Below are 16,267 nucleotides of genomic sequence, written 5' to 3' on the forward strand. Positions count from 1 at the left end.
CACTGCCACTTAACACAGTAACATATGACTGCTTGTTTGTCCCTACAACCACACCAACCCCCTCCACTTCTCTCCCCCCACCCCCACACACCTTAAACCAGCTTATATTTCAACTCTTTCTTGGACTCGAACTCAAGTTCTGTCGAAGGGTCATGAGGACTCGAAACGTCAGCTCTTTTCTTCTCCGCCGATGCTGCCAGACCTGCTGAGTTTTTCCAGGTAATTCTGTTTTTGTTACAGTAACATATGAAATGTATATACACCAATACATCCCGTAAATTAACACAAAGCAACTTACATCAACCTGTTATAATTCATCCTTTATTCGTTATTAAAATATGTATTTTCACAAATACATTCCAGATTTCAATGGATCAATCTGAGTTATAATGGTATCGCACATTAATGTAATTGACATATAGTGTGAATAAGAATTGGGTTTCCTTAGTAACATATCAATATACGGGTTATGAACATGACCTGCTAACACTTTCAGTTTTGAAGTTGGTTTCTTTTGTTATCCTACAAGGATTTAAAAACTGTCAGAAATCTTTACGCAATACAGTTTTTTCCTTTACTCATGTGATGCACTGCTTTGAGTCACAATCTACTTCACTATCAATTGACATATTGAGAAAAATGAGGGAAGATTTCCAATGCTCCCTATTCAGAGTGAAATTGTGCAGAACACTTTTCAATTTGTCGTAAATACCAAACCGCTGAACTCTTCCAGCCAGAGTTTAGTTTCACAAGCAGTTAGAATGCCTTAAAATCCAAGGGAAGCAGTTGCATTCTATATGGCTTTTCACAATCCCTTTAAGCCCCAAAGTGCTTTGCAGTCATTGAAGTTTTTGGAGGTTAGCCACTGTTGTAATATAAGAGACTAAAGAGACCATTAAAGTAGAAATTGGTTTGTGTTGTGCCAATTTTTTCAGCATAACATCGGTGGAAAGTGGACCAATTTAGCAATGGGATGGTTTGCCAGTCTGTAAAGGCTTGGGGCTTGCTGCTAAATTGAATAGATGCTCCAGGTCAGTTTCACTGCTCTTCTCCATAATAGTGACCGTGGGATCATTTACTTCCACCTGAGAGGGCAGATGGGGCATCGGATTAACCTCAGAGCTGAGAAGTTAGGGAAATGCTCCAAGCCTAATTCCATCTGTCCTCCTGGGGGTTGAATAGGACACTGAGCACCACACTCTATCCATCATTAGCATTTCTGTGCATCCTTTCACATAATTCTACATTTGAAACTACCTTGCTCTGTCTATGAAAGCAAATCTATCAACTTCCACCATGGAATGTTTCCTTTTGGACATGCGCTCTGGTCAAAGGAATTAACTGGCGATACTTATTGCTGTGGTACTGCACTGGCTGTCAGTGGCATCACCTCTGCCCTTAACATCCATCTATGGAAACAATCAGTAGGACTAGATTTCACAAAACAAGACATTAGCTCAAAGACACTTCAAATAGTCTTACATATTACTTGTCTATACATTAAGACCACAAAGGCAATTTTAAAAAGTGCCAAACTTATTTTTGGAAGATATTTGGGGTTGTTTCTGATGCCTGTGTTGCCCATGTAGAACCTCGCTATTGGTGGGCATGAGTCAAAGCTGTAGGGTTAAAGTGTCACATCCTTGTTTTCAACCTGTGCTTTCCCAGAATGAGTCTTTGCACTAGCTGTGGTGCCGCAGAAAACATATTAGTTCCCTTGGTGTAGGCACACCAGTCAGTCAATGTCCCAAAGTTCAAAGCTTCAGTTTCCAGACTATTGCGTGCATCCATTTTTAATTACCAGGTCCTGTAAATGACTCAAGAAATCTGTCAAGGAGAGCGGGAGAATTCACTGTACATCCCAGATCTCACAGAGAAGAGGCGTGAATTTCTGGTCGTTGATTCTCCAGGACATCAGCATGTTTGAGTGATGGTGGTTAAAAGTCCTGAGTTCAGTGAGCCTGCCCAGTAACCGGGCAAAGTGCTGGGGGTCATCTGGGTGGTTCAGTTTGCAGTATTTCTGCAGGATTTCCAGCAAAGGCTCCTGAAGTCTGTCAATCGCTTCCCGATTCTTCACAAAGGAACGATCTACAGCAGAGAAACAGATTGTTAAGTGCGGACATTTTACTTTATACTGAGTCACACCATCCGACAAGGTAGAGCAGGTGCACACCTGACTCACACGAGGTTTCCCAATGCTGGCAACATACAGTTTAAACTAGGATATTTGCCCTCAAATCTCTGCAGTGCAGGGTATTTTCTGAGGGAGGCTATTAGGCCAAACAAAGCTACTTTGAAATATCTAGCTCTACAAATTTGGGTGTGCCCATGTGTCACTGGGGGAGTGGACATTGTACAGCTCCTGTGCATGAATGGTTAAAGCCCAGGGTGCCCGGCATTCGGCCCTGGGCCTGATTTCCATGGAGTGGGCAGCCTGTAAAGAATCGTCGAGCATCCTTCCATCTATGAAAGGTGATGGACACGCAGCAAACAATCTATTTCGTATGGGGGGGCTTCATATGGCACAGTCCTGCTGATAGCTGAAGAGGCCAATCCTTGAGTGGCAGGATCTGCCATAAGTGCCACATGACATATGAAGCTACCAAGTGTCAGTGTGGGTTGTTGTTTTTGGCACTGGTGCCCGTTGCCAAGCAGCTGGAGCCACCGGTCATCGTGGTCATGCACACCGACCCGTGGGAGGTGTCGCCATTTTCCTCAGTCATCAGCTGGTGACTCACCAGATGCAATAACGCATGCCTGAGGCCTTCATGTCAGGCTTGCCAAGCGTCCTTGAAGTGGAGCTTTGGGTGTCCTACTGGTCGTCTGGCTCCGGTTACCTCACCATACAGAAAGTCCTTGGGTACGCGACCATCCTGCATCCGTGCCCGAGCCAATGAGGCCGCCTCTGTTTGATGAGCGCCATCAAACACGCTGCCCTCCCTCAACCACTGCTTATCCACCCCCTCGCCACAACCCTGCAGCCTAACCCACTTCATCTCGGTGGAGCAACATGGAACATATTTCTACTGGAAGGGCACTCACTAGACCTTCGGCACGAATGGATTTAAGGATTATGGGGGTAGAACGAGAAAGTGGAGATGATGTGGACGATCAGCCATATTCTTACTAAGTGGTGGAACAGGCTGGCAGAGGTGAATGACTGACTCCCGCCGCTATTTCTCAAGATCTTGTGTAAAGCGCATCAGGTCTCAAACACATAGTCTACATGAAGCAGTGATAAGCAATGCTGAGTGAATATTTAAGCCAAAGGTATTGCCAGTGCATGTTAAAACCTTATCAGGTGCAGTAATGAATGGGGATGTGTCTTAAACATGGGCCTGAATTTTAGCCCCCTCCCCGCCGGCGGGTGGGGGAAGCACAGAATAGAACGAATGGGCTTCCCACTCACCCTGACCTCTCGACGACCCTCGGATGGGCTGTCCGCCATCGCCCCAATTGTTGGCCACGTTTCCCGCCCAGCTCGATTTTTAGGTTGGCCGGGGGGGTGGGATTTCCTGGGCTGGGGGGGGAGGGAAATCCGAAAATGATCAGGTTTAGGCCTCGGGTGGGAAGTGGGGGCGGGTGGGGGGAATGCCCTCGGGCCGCACCCCCATAAGGTCCAGTGGACGCTGGACCTCCTACCCCCCCCCACCACCACACCCCCCCGGCCCCTCCCCTGACTCTCCAATCGCCCACTATCCACCTCCTCAGGCCTCCCCTGCCCTCACTGCTCCCTGAGACCCTCAAAACTAACCTTCCTGTCCACTCCCGGGACTTAGGCTCCAACGTCTTCAGGAAGATCCTCTCCCGTCCACTGCAGCTTCGGCCGCTGCAGGGATTAAAGAGCTGCCAGCCAATCAGATTGGCCGGCAGCTCTCTAAGGTGGGACTTGTTCGCGGGTGAGGGGCAGAAGTCCCGCCTACAGCCAATGGAGGCTCATTCGGGGGTGAAATGGCTGCGGGGCGAGCAGTGTCAGCGGGAACGTGTTCCCCCACTGATCCTTTGGATGGCTGGACCGGAAACCCCACCATCCAAAGTATTCCTGGCCGAGGTATTTTCTGTCCATTGTCAAATCACTCACTTTCTCAGGGATAGTGAGAATGTCCATGCTAATCGAACCCCAGTGGGACAATGAACAGTATATTGTTTTGTTAAATATCTGTTTTAAAATGTTTTATTTTCCATTATTTTTATACTGAAAGGTTTAAGATCTTGGTCTCTCCTTCTTGCCTTTGTTATAGGGGTCGACAGGGATTCACTGGCTACTTTCACCACCCTTGAAACAGACACCAAGAATATCACCAACAGCATGACCCTTCCCACCAAAACCAGCCGCTACAGCTTCCTTACTTTCCTCAATGGAATTCAAGCAACCACCACTTGGAACAAAAGCCGTGATTTTCTTGCCATTCTTAATAAGCTAGACTCGAACGCACTTTCTGACAGCAGCATTGGGCCAACTTTATCCAAGACTATTCCTTTGGCAAGGGAGGCGCCACCACATGGGTTGGCCTTCAGGGGAGTCCCCAAGTGGATCTTCTTGTATGGCTTATCCTGCTACTCCCTGATCATGTCGAATTTTATGCAGCTTTCTGACTGTATGAAGACCATGGCATTTACCCATAGCAACAGACTCAGCTTCTCAGCAAAACAAACACAGAGGAGCATCTGTGTTATTGGCAATCGCAATTCAAATCTAGACTGTTGGGATTTTTACTTTTTGTTTTACAATTCTATGAGCTGAACACATGACATTTCTGGAGCCTGATCTGACCTGCTCCTCTCTTTGTTCAGGATTTTAAATTCCATGTTTCAGAGATGCAGAATGATTTAATGCCATTTTTAAAGGACTGACCGTAGAGAATGAGGGGACAGGGTCATGCCTGTTTATCAGGGTGGCGGGGGGGGGGCGGTGTGTGGGGGGAGGCGAGGGGAGGTAATCAGCATCTCAATCTCTTGTAGATTTGTCAAGACAACTGGTGAGTTCCACATGTTGCACACACTGCTCCATGTCTTCTGTGCACTGCAGACTCTCCGCTCCATGTGTCCTGCAGACCATGGGATCACTGTTGCCCCAGTAAAACAGACACTCCTCCCTTCTCTGTCCACCCCCTCCCTCCACATTAAAGGAAGGTGGTAACAATATTCTGACTCAGAGATGAGATTGCAACACACTGGGCCACAGCGAACATGTTAATCAAACCCTTAAATAGGCAGCTTATAACATGCCTGAAACATTAATATTGGACATTGCTGGGACCACCACCTACCTGGTGAAAGAATTGTGATGGCTGTTAAAAGGCTATATTCTTCTTGGGTCATCTTCAACTCCCCTATACTTCGATAGAAGTTAAACATTGGTATGATATACTCCTCAGCAATGCCTATTTAAAATAGAAATGATGTTTGATTATAATCCATCACTTTCTTCACCAATTTCTTCTTGAAATAACACTTCCATGGTAAAATGCATAAGCAATATACAAGACTAAAGCAAAGACGTTTGTTAGAAATGCACAAGGTCAGAACTCACGCCAAGCCCCATTCCTCCAACACACTCTCTGCTTTCTGACCTACATTGTCTCCCTGTCAACAACATATCTTACTTTTAAAATTCTCTTCCCTGCTTTCAAATCCCCCCCGTGGCCTTGACTCCTCCTTTTCTCTGTAATCTTCTCCAGCTCCAAATCTCCTTGAGATCTCTGCAATATTCCAATTCTGGCCTCTTGAGCATCTCTGATTTTAATCACACCACCACTGGTCACCGTGCTTTCAGCTGCCAGGACCCTAAGTTGTGGAATTCCATCCCTCACCCTCTCCACCTTACTCTCCTCCTTTAATCTGCTCCTTAAACTGACATCTTTGACCAAGCTTTTGGTCAATTGTCCTAATATCTCCTTATGCGGCCCAGTGATGCATCTTGGGATGTTTATGTTAAAGGCGCTATATAAATGCAAGTTGCTCTTGAAGACTGACAAAATGTACAATGTGCATCTGACAAAATCCATTCCTCAGAATCACAGAATGTTCCAGCACAGAAAAAAGCCAGTCAGCAATCCGTGCCACTTTATCTAATCCCAATCTCTGGCTTGTTGCTCATATTGCTTTGAATTCCAGTTTTTGAAGTTCATTCCCTTTGCTGCAATTTCATTTCATTTCAGAAGGATCTGTGAACCTTGCCACAATGGTGGTTTGTGTCAGTCAATTCCGGACTCTAATTATTCTTTACAAAGAGAATTGTAATGGAATTGATGTGGACAGTTTTCTTGTTTCAAACAGATAACTTGATTTACAGGCCTCTTGTAGAAGCTACATGCTTGAACCAGGCCCAGGACTAAAAAGCTCCACCCCTAAGATCACTCGTGCTTAGGGCTGATTCTTCAGTACAATCACATGACCCCTAAAACAGGAGGAAAGGTTTTACCCAAAATCGCTACATTCCTCCTCCCTTTTTTTATATTTCTTATTTACAAGAATATCTTAATCAACAACATGTACAAATATACACAGCTCATGTGATTAAAACCACTCTGAGGTGATTTTCTAACTCGATTAGAGCAACGTAGCTCTACAACTTGAGATTCTCCCACTGGATTAACGTGATCAGGAATGACAGCATCAGGGACATCCTTAGACAGTGGCAATTCAGAATTATTTAACTCAGAGACATCAGGTATGTCTATTCTATGTTGCTCTGCACCTCAGGGATTAAAGGTTTGACATCAATTACAGGTGCAATAGCTGGTTGTTAGAATGCCTCTCCAGTCCTTAGATGCTCCACATGTTTTTGAACAATCCAGTTTTCCACTTCCACTTGGAATGACAAAGGTCCAGCTTCAGAGACAATTATACCAGGAACCCAACTAGGTCCATTTACAAAATTTTGCACGAAAACTGTATCTCCCACAGTAAATCTTTCAGCTTTGCTATGAATATCATGATTCACTTCCTGACTACTCTGGTTCTTCTCTATCATCCCCTCTAAGTTTGCAAACACCAGACTTAACCTTGTACGAAAGCGGTGTCTCATCAGCAATTCAGACGGTGTTGAACCCGCAGTTGCATGAGAAGTCGTTCGATAGTTGAGAAGAAAACATGAAATTTGAATTCTTAACGTCCCTTTGGATAACCTCTTCATTTCTGTTTTGAAGGTTTGCACTGCTCTTTCTGCTCAACCATTGGATGAGGGATGATATGGTGCTGTTTAAATATGTTTAATCCCATTTAAACTCACGAACCTCAGGAATTCCATACTAGTGAAAGCAATACCATTATCCATAACAATGACTTCCGGTAGGCCATATATACTAAAACATTGGTGCAGCTTTTCAATAGTTGCACACGATGTTGGTGATCTAACTTCATACACATCCACCCACTTCGAATGCTCATCGATGATCAATAAAAACATTGTACCTAAAAATGGGCCTACATAGTCTATATGCAGTCTAACCCAGGGTTGACCAGACCACACCCACGGATGCTGTGGAGCTGAAACAGGCAACTTCTGTTGTCACTCACACTGGAGACAGTGTTTAACCATTTTTTCCATATCACTGTCTATACCTGGCCACCAGACATAGCTTCGTGCAAGTATCTTCATCTTCAATATGCCTGGATGCACACTGTGAAGCTACATCTAGAGTGGTTCTCTCCCTTGTAAAGGGATAATGACTCTTGTTCCCCACAACAAGATTCCATCTTGAAAAATTAACTCTGTTTCTCGGGCATGGAATAGTCTCACCTCTTCAGACGCTGGTGAATTCAACTATCCTTGCAATACCTGGTCTTGGACTTCTGATAAAATTGGATCCCTGTTCATCTAATTCCTTATTTGCTTCACACAGACCGGTGAGGAGTCCAGAAAATTCAGCACAAGCACAACTTCTTGTGGCACTGGAGCATGTACAATGCTATTTGGTAGTGGAAAACGACTGAGTGCACCTGCATTTGCAATATGCACACCAGGACGGTGCATGAAGGTATACTCATACGCAGAAAATATCAAAGCCCAATGTTGAATTCTTGCTGATGCTATTGGCGGAATGCCTTTATCCTCACTGAATAAACCCATTAAAGGTTTATGGTCCAACACTCTGGTGAAATGTCATCCATTCGGATAATGATGGAATTTCTTCACTCTGAATATCACTGATAAACCTTCCTTTTCTAGTTGTGAATAACCCTTCTCGGCTGCAGAGAGGGTTCTGGAGATATAGCCGATTGGCCTTTCGGAATCATCTTCCATCCTGTGTAACAACACAGTTCCCACACCATAAGGAGATGCAGCACAGGTTAATATTAATTCTTTTGATGGGTCATAATGTACCAATAGACATGATGAATGTGATAGCTTCTTGACTTTCACAAAGGCTTCTTGTTCTGCATTCCATGACCAACAATGGTTCTTTTTCAATAGAAAGTGTAACGGTGCTAAAACTGTTGACAAGTTTGACGAGAAGCAGCTATAATAATTAATCATGCCCAAAAAACACTTGGGTTCAGTGACACTGGTAGGTGCCTCTTTGATTGCCCTGACTTTCTCCACTACTGGCTGCAATCCCATGGTACCCACTTGGTGACCCAAGTAAGTGACTTCAGTCGCTTGGAATGTACATTTCTCTCTCTTCAATCGTACACCAGCTTCCAAAAATCTTCTTGAAACCTCTTCCAGGTTGGCCAAATGTTTGGCTTCCATTGATCCCCCAGGTACATTACTACTCTGGGAAGGCCTTGCAATAGGCTTTCCATGGTCCTTTGGAAGATTGCACAGGCGTATGATACACCACAGGGTAAGCGTGTATATTGATACAGATCCTTGTGCGTGTTGATGGTTACACACCCTCTAGACGTGCTGTCCAGCTCCAGCTGCTGGTAAGCATGGCTCATGTCCAGTTTGGTGTAGGATTTTACCTCCAGCAGCTTAGCGTACAAACCTTCAATCCTCAGGATAGGATATTTATCTAGTTTAGCAGCCTTGTTCACAGTTAATTTGTAGTTTCCGCAAATGTGAATAGTTCGATCAGGTTTCATCACAGGGACTATGGGCGCTGCCCATTCTGAACACTGAACTGGCTGAATGATGCCCAGATTTCCTACAGGGCACAATTCTGCACCCACCTTCTCCTTTAGGGCATAAGGCACAGGTCTGGCCTTAAAGAAATGCGGTGTTGCCTCCGAATCTATATATATTTTTGCTTGTAAGCCTTTTATCTTTCTCAATCATCACGAAACACACAGTCGTATTTAACAGCTCAGGAATTCCTCCTGTTCTCAATCGATAGATTTCTGACCAGTTGAGCTTCATTTTTTGTAACCAGTCTCTGCCCAGAAGATTAGGTCCTTCACCTGTCGTTATGATCACTGGAAGCTGGGCTGTCTGTTGCCTATAGGACACAGGTACTGTGGCGATGCCCTTTACCTGCATTGACTCTCCAGTGTATGTCTTCAATTGAGCCGTGGTTTGCTCCAGATTCAGTGGTTGGGTACCTTCACTTAGGTATTTAAATGTGTGCTCTCCCACCACTGTGTTTGAGGCTCCTGTGTCTACCCCCATGACTAGAGGCTTCCCATTCACTTGAAGGGTGATGGTTATTGGTTCAATTTTTACTGCTCTGACAGTCAATAGGGAATAGATATCGGTGTCAGCAGCTTCTGGTTCTGTTACATTGTGCTTCAATCATCTTGGTCTGCTGCCTGATTGGCTGTCTCAGTTTTGCCCTACATTGCTTTATTTCTTGTGGCAGTAATGGCATTCTGCCTCCTTAAATCTGAAATTATTAATTTCTGAATCGCTGCTGAAATGTTTCCACTCAGCCTTATCCTTTTCCGAGCGGCAGAGACTGTCTCTCGCTTAGCGGCTGTCTCTCTGGTTTTCGTGCCACGCCCAGCGACAGGTTCCTGCCCCAGCTGAAGAATGGTGCCATGTTACACATTCTGTAAAACCTGCGAGTCCCTCTCAGCACTCTCCATTGCTAGCGCTATTTCCATGGTGCGCTTTAGGTCTATATTAACTTCTGCAAGTAACCGGTGCTGAATAGCACCATCGTGAATGCCACAAACCAAACTGTCTCACAACATGTCATTGAGCTTATCTCCAAAGTCACGGTGCTCAGTCAACTGCTTCAACTTTGCTATATAAGTTGTGACGGATTCACCTGGGGCCCTTACTCTGGATTTAAACTTAAGTCTCTGTGTAAATACCGGTGGCTTCGGCTGAAAATGCATCTTCACGAGGTCTACCAATTCGTTAAAGGATTTAGAACTGGCTGAGTTCGGGGCCATCAGACTGCGGATGAGGTAATATGTCTTTTTACCACAGACACTTAAAAGAATTGCTTTCTGCTTCTCTGCTGTTATTTCATTCGCCGCAAAATAAAAACCTCTGTGCTCGATGTACTGGCTCCAGTCGTCCATGGACGAATCATAGGGGTCGATTATGCTGAGAAATGGCATGGCTGGTGAGTATACTTTTTTGCTTTCCTTGAGAATCGATGTACTCACATTCATGAGGCGAGGTGCTGTACCAGAACTATTTATCCTCATCGCCAAATGTAATAAACTTGATGTACCGGATAGGCTCCTTGCTTGAAACAATTAATTTTATTTACAGAGCTCTTGAAGAAGTTACATGCTTGAACCAGGTCCACGACTAAAAAGCTCTGCCCCCTAAGGTCACCGGTGCTTAGGGCTGATTCGTCAGTACAATCACGTGACCCCCTAAAACAGTAGGAAAGGTTTTACCCACAACCACTGCAAGGATCCCCTCCAAAATCATTTTAGGATCCTGGAAGTGAGTAACGTGAGACATGACATGCGGTGAGTGTGATCCGTTTGGGGTGAAGGCAGGGGGAGAGCAGGCGATTTTGGGTCTATGGTTCCCAAAGCTCTCTGCCCCTGGGGGCGAAGGGGGGGGATGAGATGAGGGGGTTTTCCTCACCTCACATCTGGCTCTGTTTTAGACTCACTGATAGAGACTGATCACTGTGATTGGCCAATAACTCCATTGTGACTATGAAGTGGATCTTGGTCTTTTTACCTCCAATTCCTCATCAAAGTTTCCCTCCTCAAAAGCATCATAATCAATTTCTGTGCCGCCTATACTCCTCTGCCTATCTCCCACACCAAATACATAAAAAAAGGTTAAAGTTCACATTCACAGCCTGTGTGAATCCGAGTGTTGAGATCACATGATCAACACGTCTCTATTACTCATTTCCTTGTTCACTGATCAGAAATGTAATTAAGCACATTAGCATTCTCAATTAGGCAGACGCTGGAAGTATCGGACGTCACTGTGCTAGTGGAAAAGGAATGGGTTTGACAGTACAGTCTCCCGCGATCACAGAGCAATATATCATCAGTAAAAGCCTGGGGCGCAGGCTGCAGCAGTATTAGAGTGGGGTAGGGGGAAGGGGAAGGGGGAGGGGGAGTGGGGAAGGGGGAGAGAGGGGGCAGAGGAGGAAAGGGTGTGGCACAAATTACAGATACTTAAGAAAATTGTAAAGAGAGCTACTAGAACAAACACTGAAAACTGGGGGTGGGGGTGGGGGTGGGGGTGGGGTTCCGCTGCTTAAGCAGGAGAACAAAGCTAGAGGTCTTCAAATATATGATAGCCACTAATAAATCCCACCGGGAATTCAGGAGAAGTTTCTTTACCCAGGGAGTGGTGAGAAATGTGGAACTCTCTACCACAGGGAGTGGTTGAGGCAAATAGTATTTTTGTATTTAAGAGGAAGCTAGATAAATGAAAAAGAAACATAAGGATATGTTCACAGGGTGAGATGAAGAGGAGCAAGAGGAGGCTTGTGCAGAGCATTAAAACCAGCTCACACTTGTTGTCCCACATGGTCTATGCAAATAGTCCACAAAAATCCCTGTCCTCAATAATGGAGGAGCCCAGCACGTCGATGTAAAAGATAAGACTGAAGCATTCGCAACAATCTTCAGCCAGAAGTGTCGAGTGGATGAGCCATCTCAGCCTCCTCCAGAGGTCCCCAGCATCACAGATACCAGTCTTCAGCCAATTCGATTCACTCTACGTGATACCAAGGAATGACTGAAGGCACTAGGTACTGCAGAGGCTATGGGACCTGACAATATTCCAGCAATAATACTGAAGACTTGTGCACCAGAACTTGCCGCACCCCTAGCCAAGCTGTTCCTGTACAGCTACAACACTGGCATCTACCCGGCTATGTGGAAAATTGCCCAGGTATGTCCTGTACACAAAAAGCAGGACAAATCCAACCCAGCCAATTACCGCCCCATCAGTCTACTCTCGATCATTAGTAAAGTGAGGAAGGGGTCATCAACAGTGCTATCAAGCGGCACTTGCTTATCAATAACCTGCTCACTGACGCCCAGTTTGGGTTCTGCCAGGACCACTCAGCTCCTGACCTCCTTGGTTCAAACATGGACAAAACAGCTGAACCCTCGACGTGAGGTGAGAGTGACTGCCCTTGACATCAAGGCAGCATTTGACCGAGTGTGGCATCAAGGAGCCCTAGCAACACTGGAGACAATGGGAATCAGGGGGAAAATGCTCTGCTGGTTGGAGTCATACCTAGCACAAAGGAAGATGGTTGTGGTTGTTGGAGGTCAGTCATCTCAGTTCCAGGACATCACTGCAGGAGTTCATCAGGGTAGTGTCCCAGCCCAACCATCTTCAGCTGCTTCATCAATGACCTTCCTTCCATCATAAGGTCAGAAGTGGGGATGTTTGCTGATGACTGCACAATGTGCAGCACCATTTGTGACTCCTCAGATACTGAAACAGTCCATGTCTAAATGCAACAAGACCCGGACAATATCCAGGCTTGGGCTATAAGTTGCAAGTAGCATTCGTGCCACACAAGTGTCAGGCAATGATCATCTCCAACAAGAGAGAATCTAATCATCACCCCTTGATGTTCAATGGCATTACCATCACTGAACCCCCCATTATCAACCTACTGGGGGTTACCATTGACCAGAAACTGAACTGGACTAGCCATATAAATACTGTGGCTACAAGAGCAGGTCAGAGGCTAGGAATCCTGTGGTAACTCATCTCCTGATTCCCCAAAGCCTGATGGTGGACAGGAATGTGATGGAATACTCTCCACTTGCCTGGATAAGTGCAGCTCCAACACTCAAGAAGCTCAACACCATCCAGGACAAAGCAGCCCGCTTGATTGGCACCCCATCCACAAACATTCACTCCCTCCGCCACCAACGTACAGTAGCAGCAGTGTGTACCATTTACAAGATGCACTGCAGGAATTCACCAAGGCTCTTTTGACAGCACCTTCCAAACCTGTGGCCTCTACCATGTAGAAGGATAAGGGCAGCAGATAGATGGGAACGCCATCACCTGGAAGTTTCCCTCCAAGTCGCTCATCACCCTGACTTGGAAATGTATCGCCGTTCCTTCACTGTCGCTGGGTCAAAATCCTGGAACTCCCTCCCTAACAGCACTGTGGGTATACCTGCACCACATGGACTGCAGCGGTTCAAGAAGGCAGCTCACCACCACCTCCCCGAGGGCAATTAGGGATGGGGCAATAAATGTTGGCCCAGCCAGCGAAGCCCACATCCCATGAATGAATAAAAAATATAAAATTTAGATTCCCACTAGCTGGCACTGCTCGAAGTTCACTATTACCACCACAAGATGGAAGTGTCTCCTCTCATTTCACTGTTTCACAGGTTATCGGGGAGTTTTTTGACAATTAATTACATTACTGTATGTTACTTCCTTACAGAATAGCAATCGTTCAAAACCTTTTATCGTCTGTGGAATTAGAAGGATAGGTGGCAAATAGTTGGGGGGTGAGGCAAATAAGCCACACGCACACATGTCATCACAAGAAATATTGTAGATTAACTCGTGTTTGGCAATTAAGTTATCACTGAGTGCCGGCGATGTCTCTCACTGGAAGCTCTGGCACCTCATCGTCCGTTTCTAAATGACTAAACAGTTTTATTTAAGTTGGTGCCGTTTTAAAGGAAACAAGTGACCAAGTTTATCCATTAACGTTTGTACGACAGTATTTACACAACCTCAGAACTCGCCCGCTCTGCTTCGAAATCGTGGCCGTTGGGATTTTCGACCTCACCCTGGGAAGGCAGACAGGGCTTCGGTTTATTGCCTCGTTAAAAAGACAGCACCTCCAACAGTGCGGCACTCCCTCACACTGCATCGGGATTCTCAGCCAGGGTTCGGCGCTCGAGGAGTAGAGCTCGAACCCCACCCCCCCCAAGTCAGGAACCAAACTGAACCACAGCAAAGACTTGCCGACAGCATGGTCAGTTCTACTTCACACCGGCACCAACACCAGATTTGACTGCTGACTCCACGGGAGGTGGGGAGTGAACCCGGCTAGCATCGGGAACTGTTCGTTCGCCGGCGCCTCCTAGTGGCCTGGCCTCCTCTGGGCCGCCAGCCCACAGGCCTCACCTCCCACCCGACTCCGAACCTGCATCTTTCACCAGTTTGTCTCCCATCCCCCCCCCCCCACCACCCCCCCCCCCACCACCCCCCACCCTCTCTCCAAGCTCATCCTGTCCGTGAGACTCACTCCTCGCTCCGTCAACCCAATACCCCACTAAACCGCTGGCTACAACAACAACCTGAATTTGTACAGCACAGTTAACAGGGACTTTGTAAAATAAAATATGACACCACCCCAGCTGAGGAGATATTGAGTCTGGTGACCAAATGCATGGTCAGACTGGTTGGTTTTAAGGGGCATCTCAAAAGAGAGAGAGAGAGAGATACAGGCAGAGAGATTTAGGGAGGAACTCCCAGGGTTTAGGGCTCAGGTACTTGGAAATACAGTCACCAGTGGTGGTGATTAAAACCCAGATGCACAAGAGGGCAGAATTAGATGACCGAGATCTCCCAACTTCTCTGCCTGGTCCTCATGTGAGTGGAGACTGTAAACTGTCCCCTTCCCTTTCCAGTCTGCTATCAGGTCTGGGGGTCAGTGGCAAGGCCAGCCCTGGATTCGTTGAGAAGCAGCAGGTACAACAGGCAGGATACAAACTCAACCCCATTAGCGCTGGGACTGGAGTCACATGTAGGTTCAGAGCAGGTAAGGACAGACGATTTCCTCCCCTAAAGGGACATTTAGTGAGTCAGATGGGTTTTTGTAACAGAATTCACGGTCGCTTTTACTGATAGGAGATTTTTTTTTAAAGATTCAGTTCGAGCTAACTGCTGATGTTGGGATAGGAACTCCCCTTCTACTGCCCTCTTAATCCAGGCTTCAGGATGAATGATCCGGTCACATTAGCAAGGTGCACCGCCAATCCCTGCGCTAGGAGCTGCCGTATGGTCAACCCAGAGTCAAGGCCCGGCCTGACCCTGGGGTAACACAGGGTGGGATCATTCCCACATTTGCACTTAGTGCAGTAGCAGGCAGGAAAAAGGGCGCTAATCCCGCCAGCTACAGCGGCCATATCGTCCCACTCCCACCTCATTCATCCCGCATTCCCGGGTAACAGGCCATTTCGCCGGCGGGCAGCCTCCGATTCACCCGCCAGGCCTATCACCTCGCCGCTTTCTCACGCCGGGCGCCATATTTAAAACGCAGCCGCGCGCAGACACCTCTCAGAGCTTCCAGACCACGGCTGCTGCACAGAAGATATGGCCCTGAAAGGCAAGACGACTGCAGCCCCCCACTCCCCCGCCCAAAATCAATGACACATATCCAGGATGCCTTCTGGATACCATTGGAGCCCAACGGGATGTCCTCTACCCCCCGCTCAGGCCGCAAGAGGCCACATCAATGTCACGGCTCCACCTTCCAGTGCAGAAAGAGGATCAATGATCTCATCTGTGCCACCAGGGTAAAGTAACCATCTCACCCCTCCAAACTCACAAGCCCATCACACATTGTAGTGATTGAAGGTTTAGCCTTTTCCTACTGCCTATCATGGGGTCACATGATTGTTGCTGTAGACTCTGACGAATGAGCCCTAAGCGTGGGTAATCCGGGGAGGGGGATGGGGCAGGGGAAAGACAGGTGTGGCTTTCTAGTCGAGGACCTGGTTCAAGCTTCTGAAAAGCTCTCTGTAATAAAGTTATCCCTTTCAAGTAGAAGCCTGTCCGGTATGTCAGGTCATTACATTTGGTGAGGAGGGTAACATGGCTCCCATTCTTCACCTCGCCTTGAAAAGAAAGAAAAGTTTACTCACCAGTCATACCGCTCTTTGAGGGATTGATCCTTACAACACGATATGGGAGACCAGAGCCAGTACGTGGAGCTTTTATTTCACGGCA

General features: G+C 46.6%; 1 protein-coding gene and 1 pseudogene across 1 annotated transcript in view; both read right to left on the bottom strand.

Moving 5' to 3' along the window:
* Positions 1–1,349: 1,349 nt before the first annotated feature.
* The window catches only part of nr1h4 (nuclear receptor subfamily 1, group H, member 4), a 73,909-nt gene continuing 58,991 nt past the window's right edge, over positions 1,350–16,267 (bottom strand). Inside the window, exons 7-8 of the mRNA XM_041216052.1 lie at positions 5,271–5,384; positions 1,350–2,088 (exon numbers count right to left, since the gene is read on the bottom strand). Of these exons, the coding sequence (XP_041071986.1) occupies positions 1,850–2,088; positions 5,271–5,384 (353 nt within the window). The 3' untranslated portion in view covers positions 1,350–1,849. The remainder of the gene's footprint in view (positions 2,089–5,270; positions 5,385–16,267) is intronic.
* On the bottom strand, positions 4,205–4,624 carry LOC121293218 (annotated as a pseudogene).

This window comes from Carcharodon carcharias, chromosome 21 (genome assembly GCF_017639515.1).
Source record: "Carcharodon carcharias isolate sCarCar2 chromosome 21, sCarCar2.pri, whole genome shotgun sequence".
NCBI lineage: Eukaryota > Metazoa > Chordata > Chondrichthyes > Lamniformes > Lamnidae > Carcharodon > Carcharodon carcharias.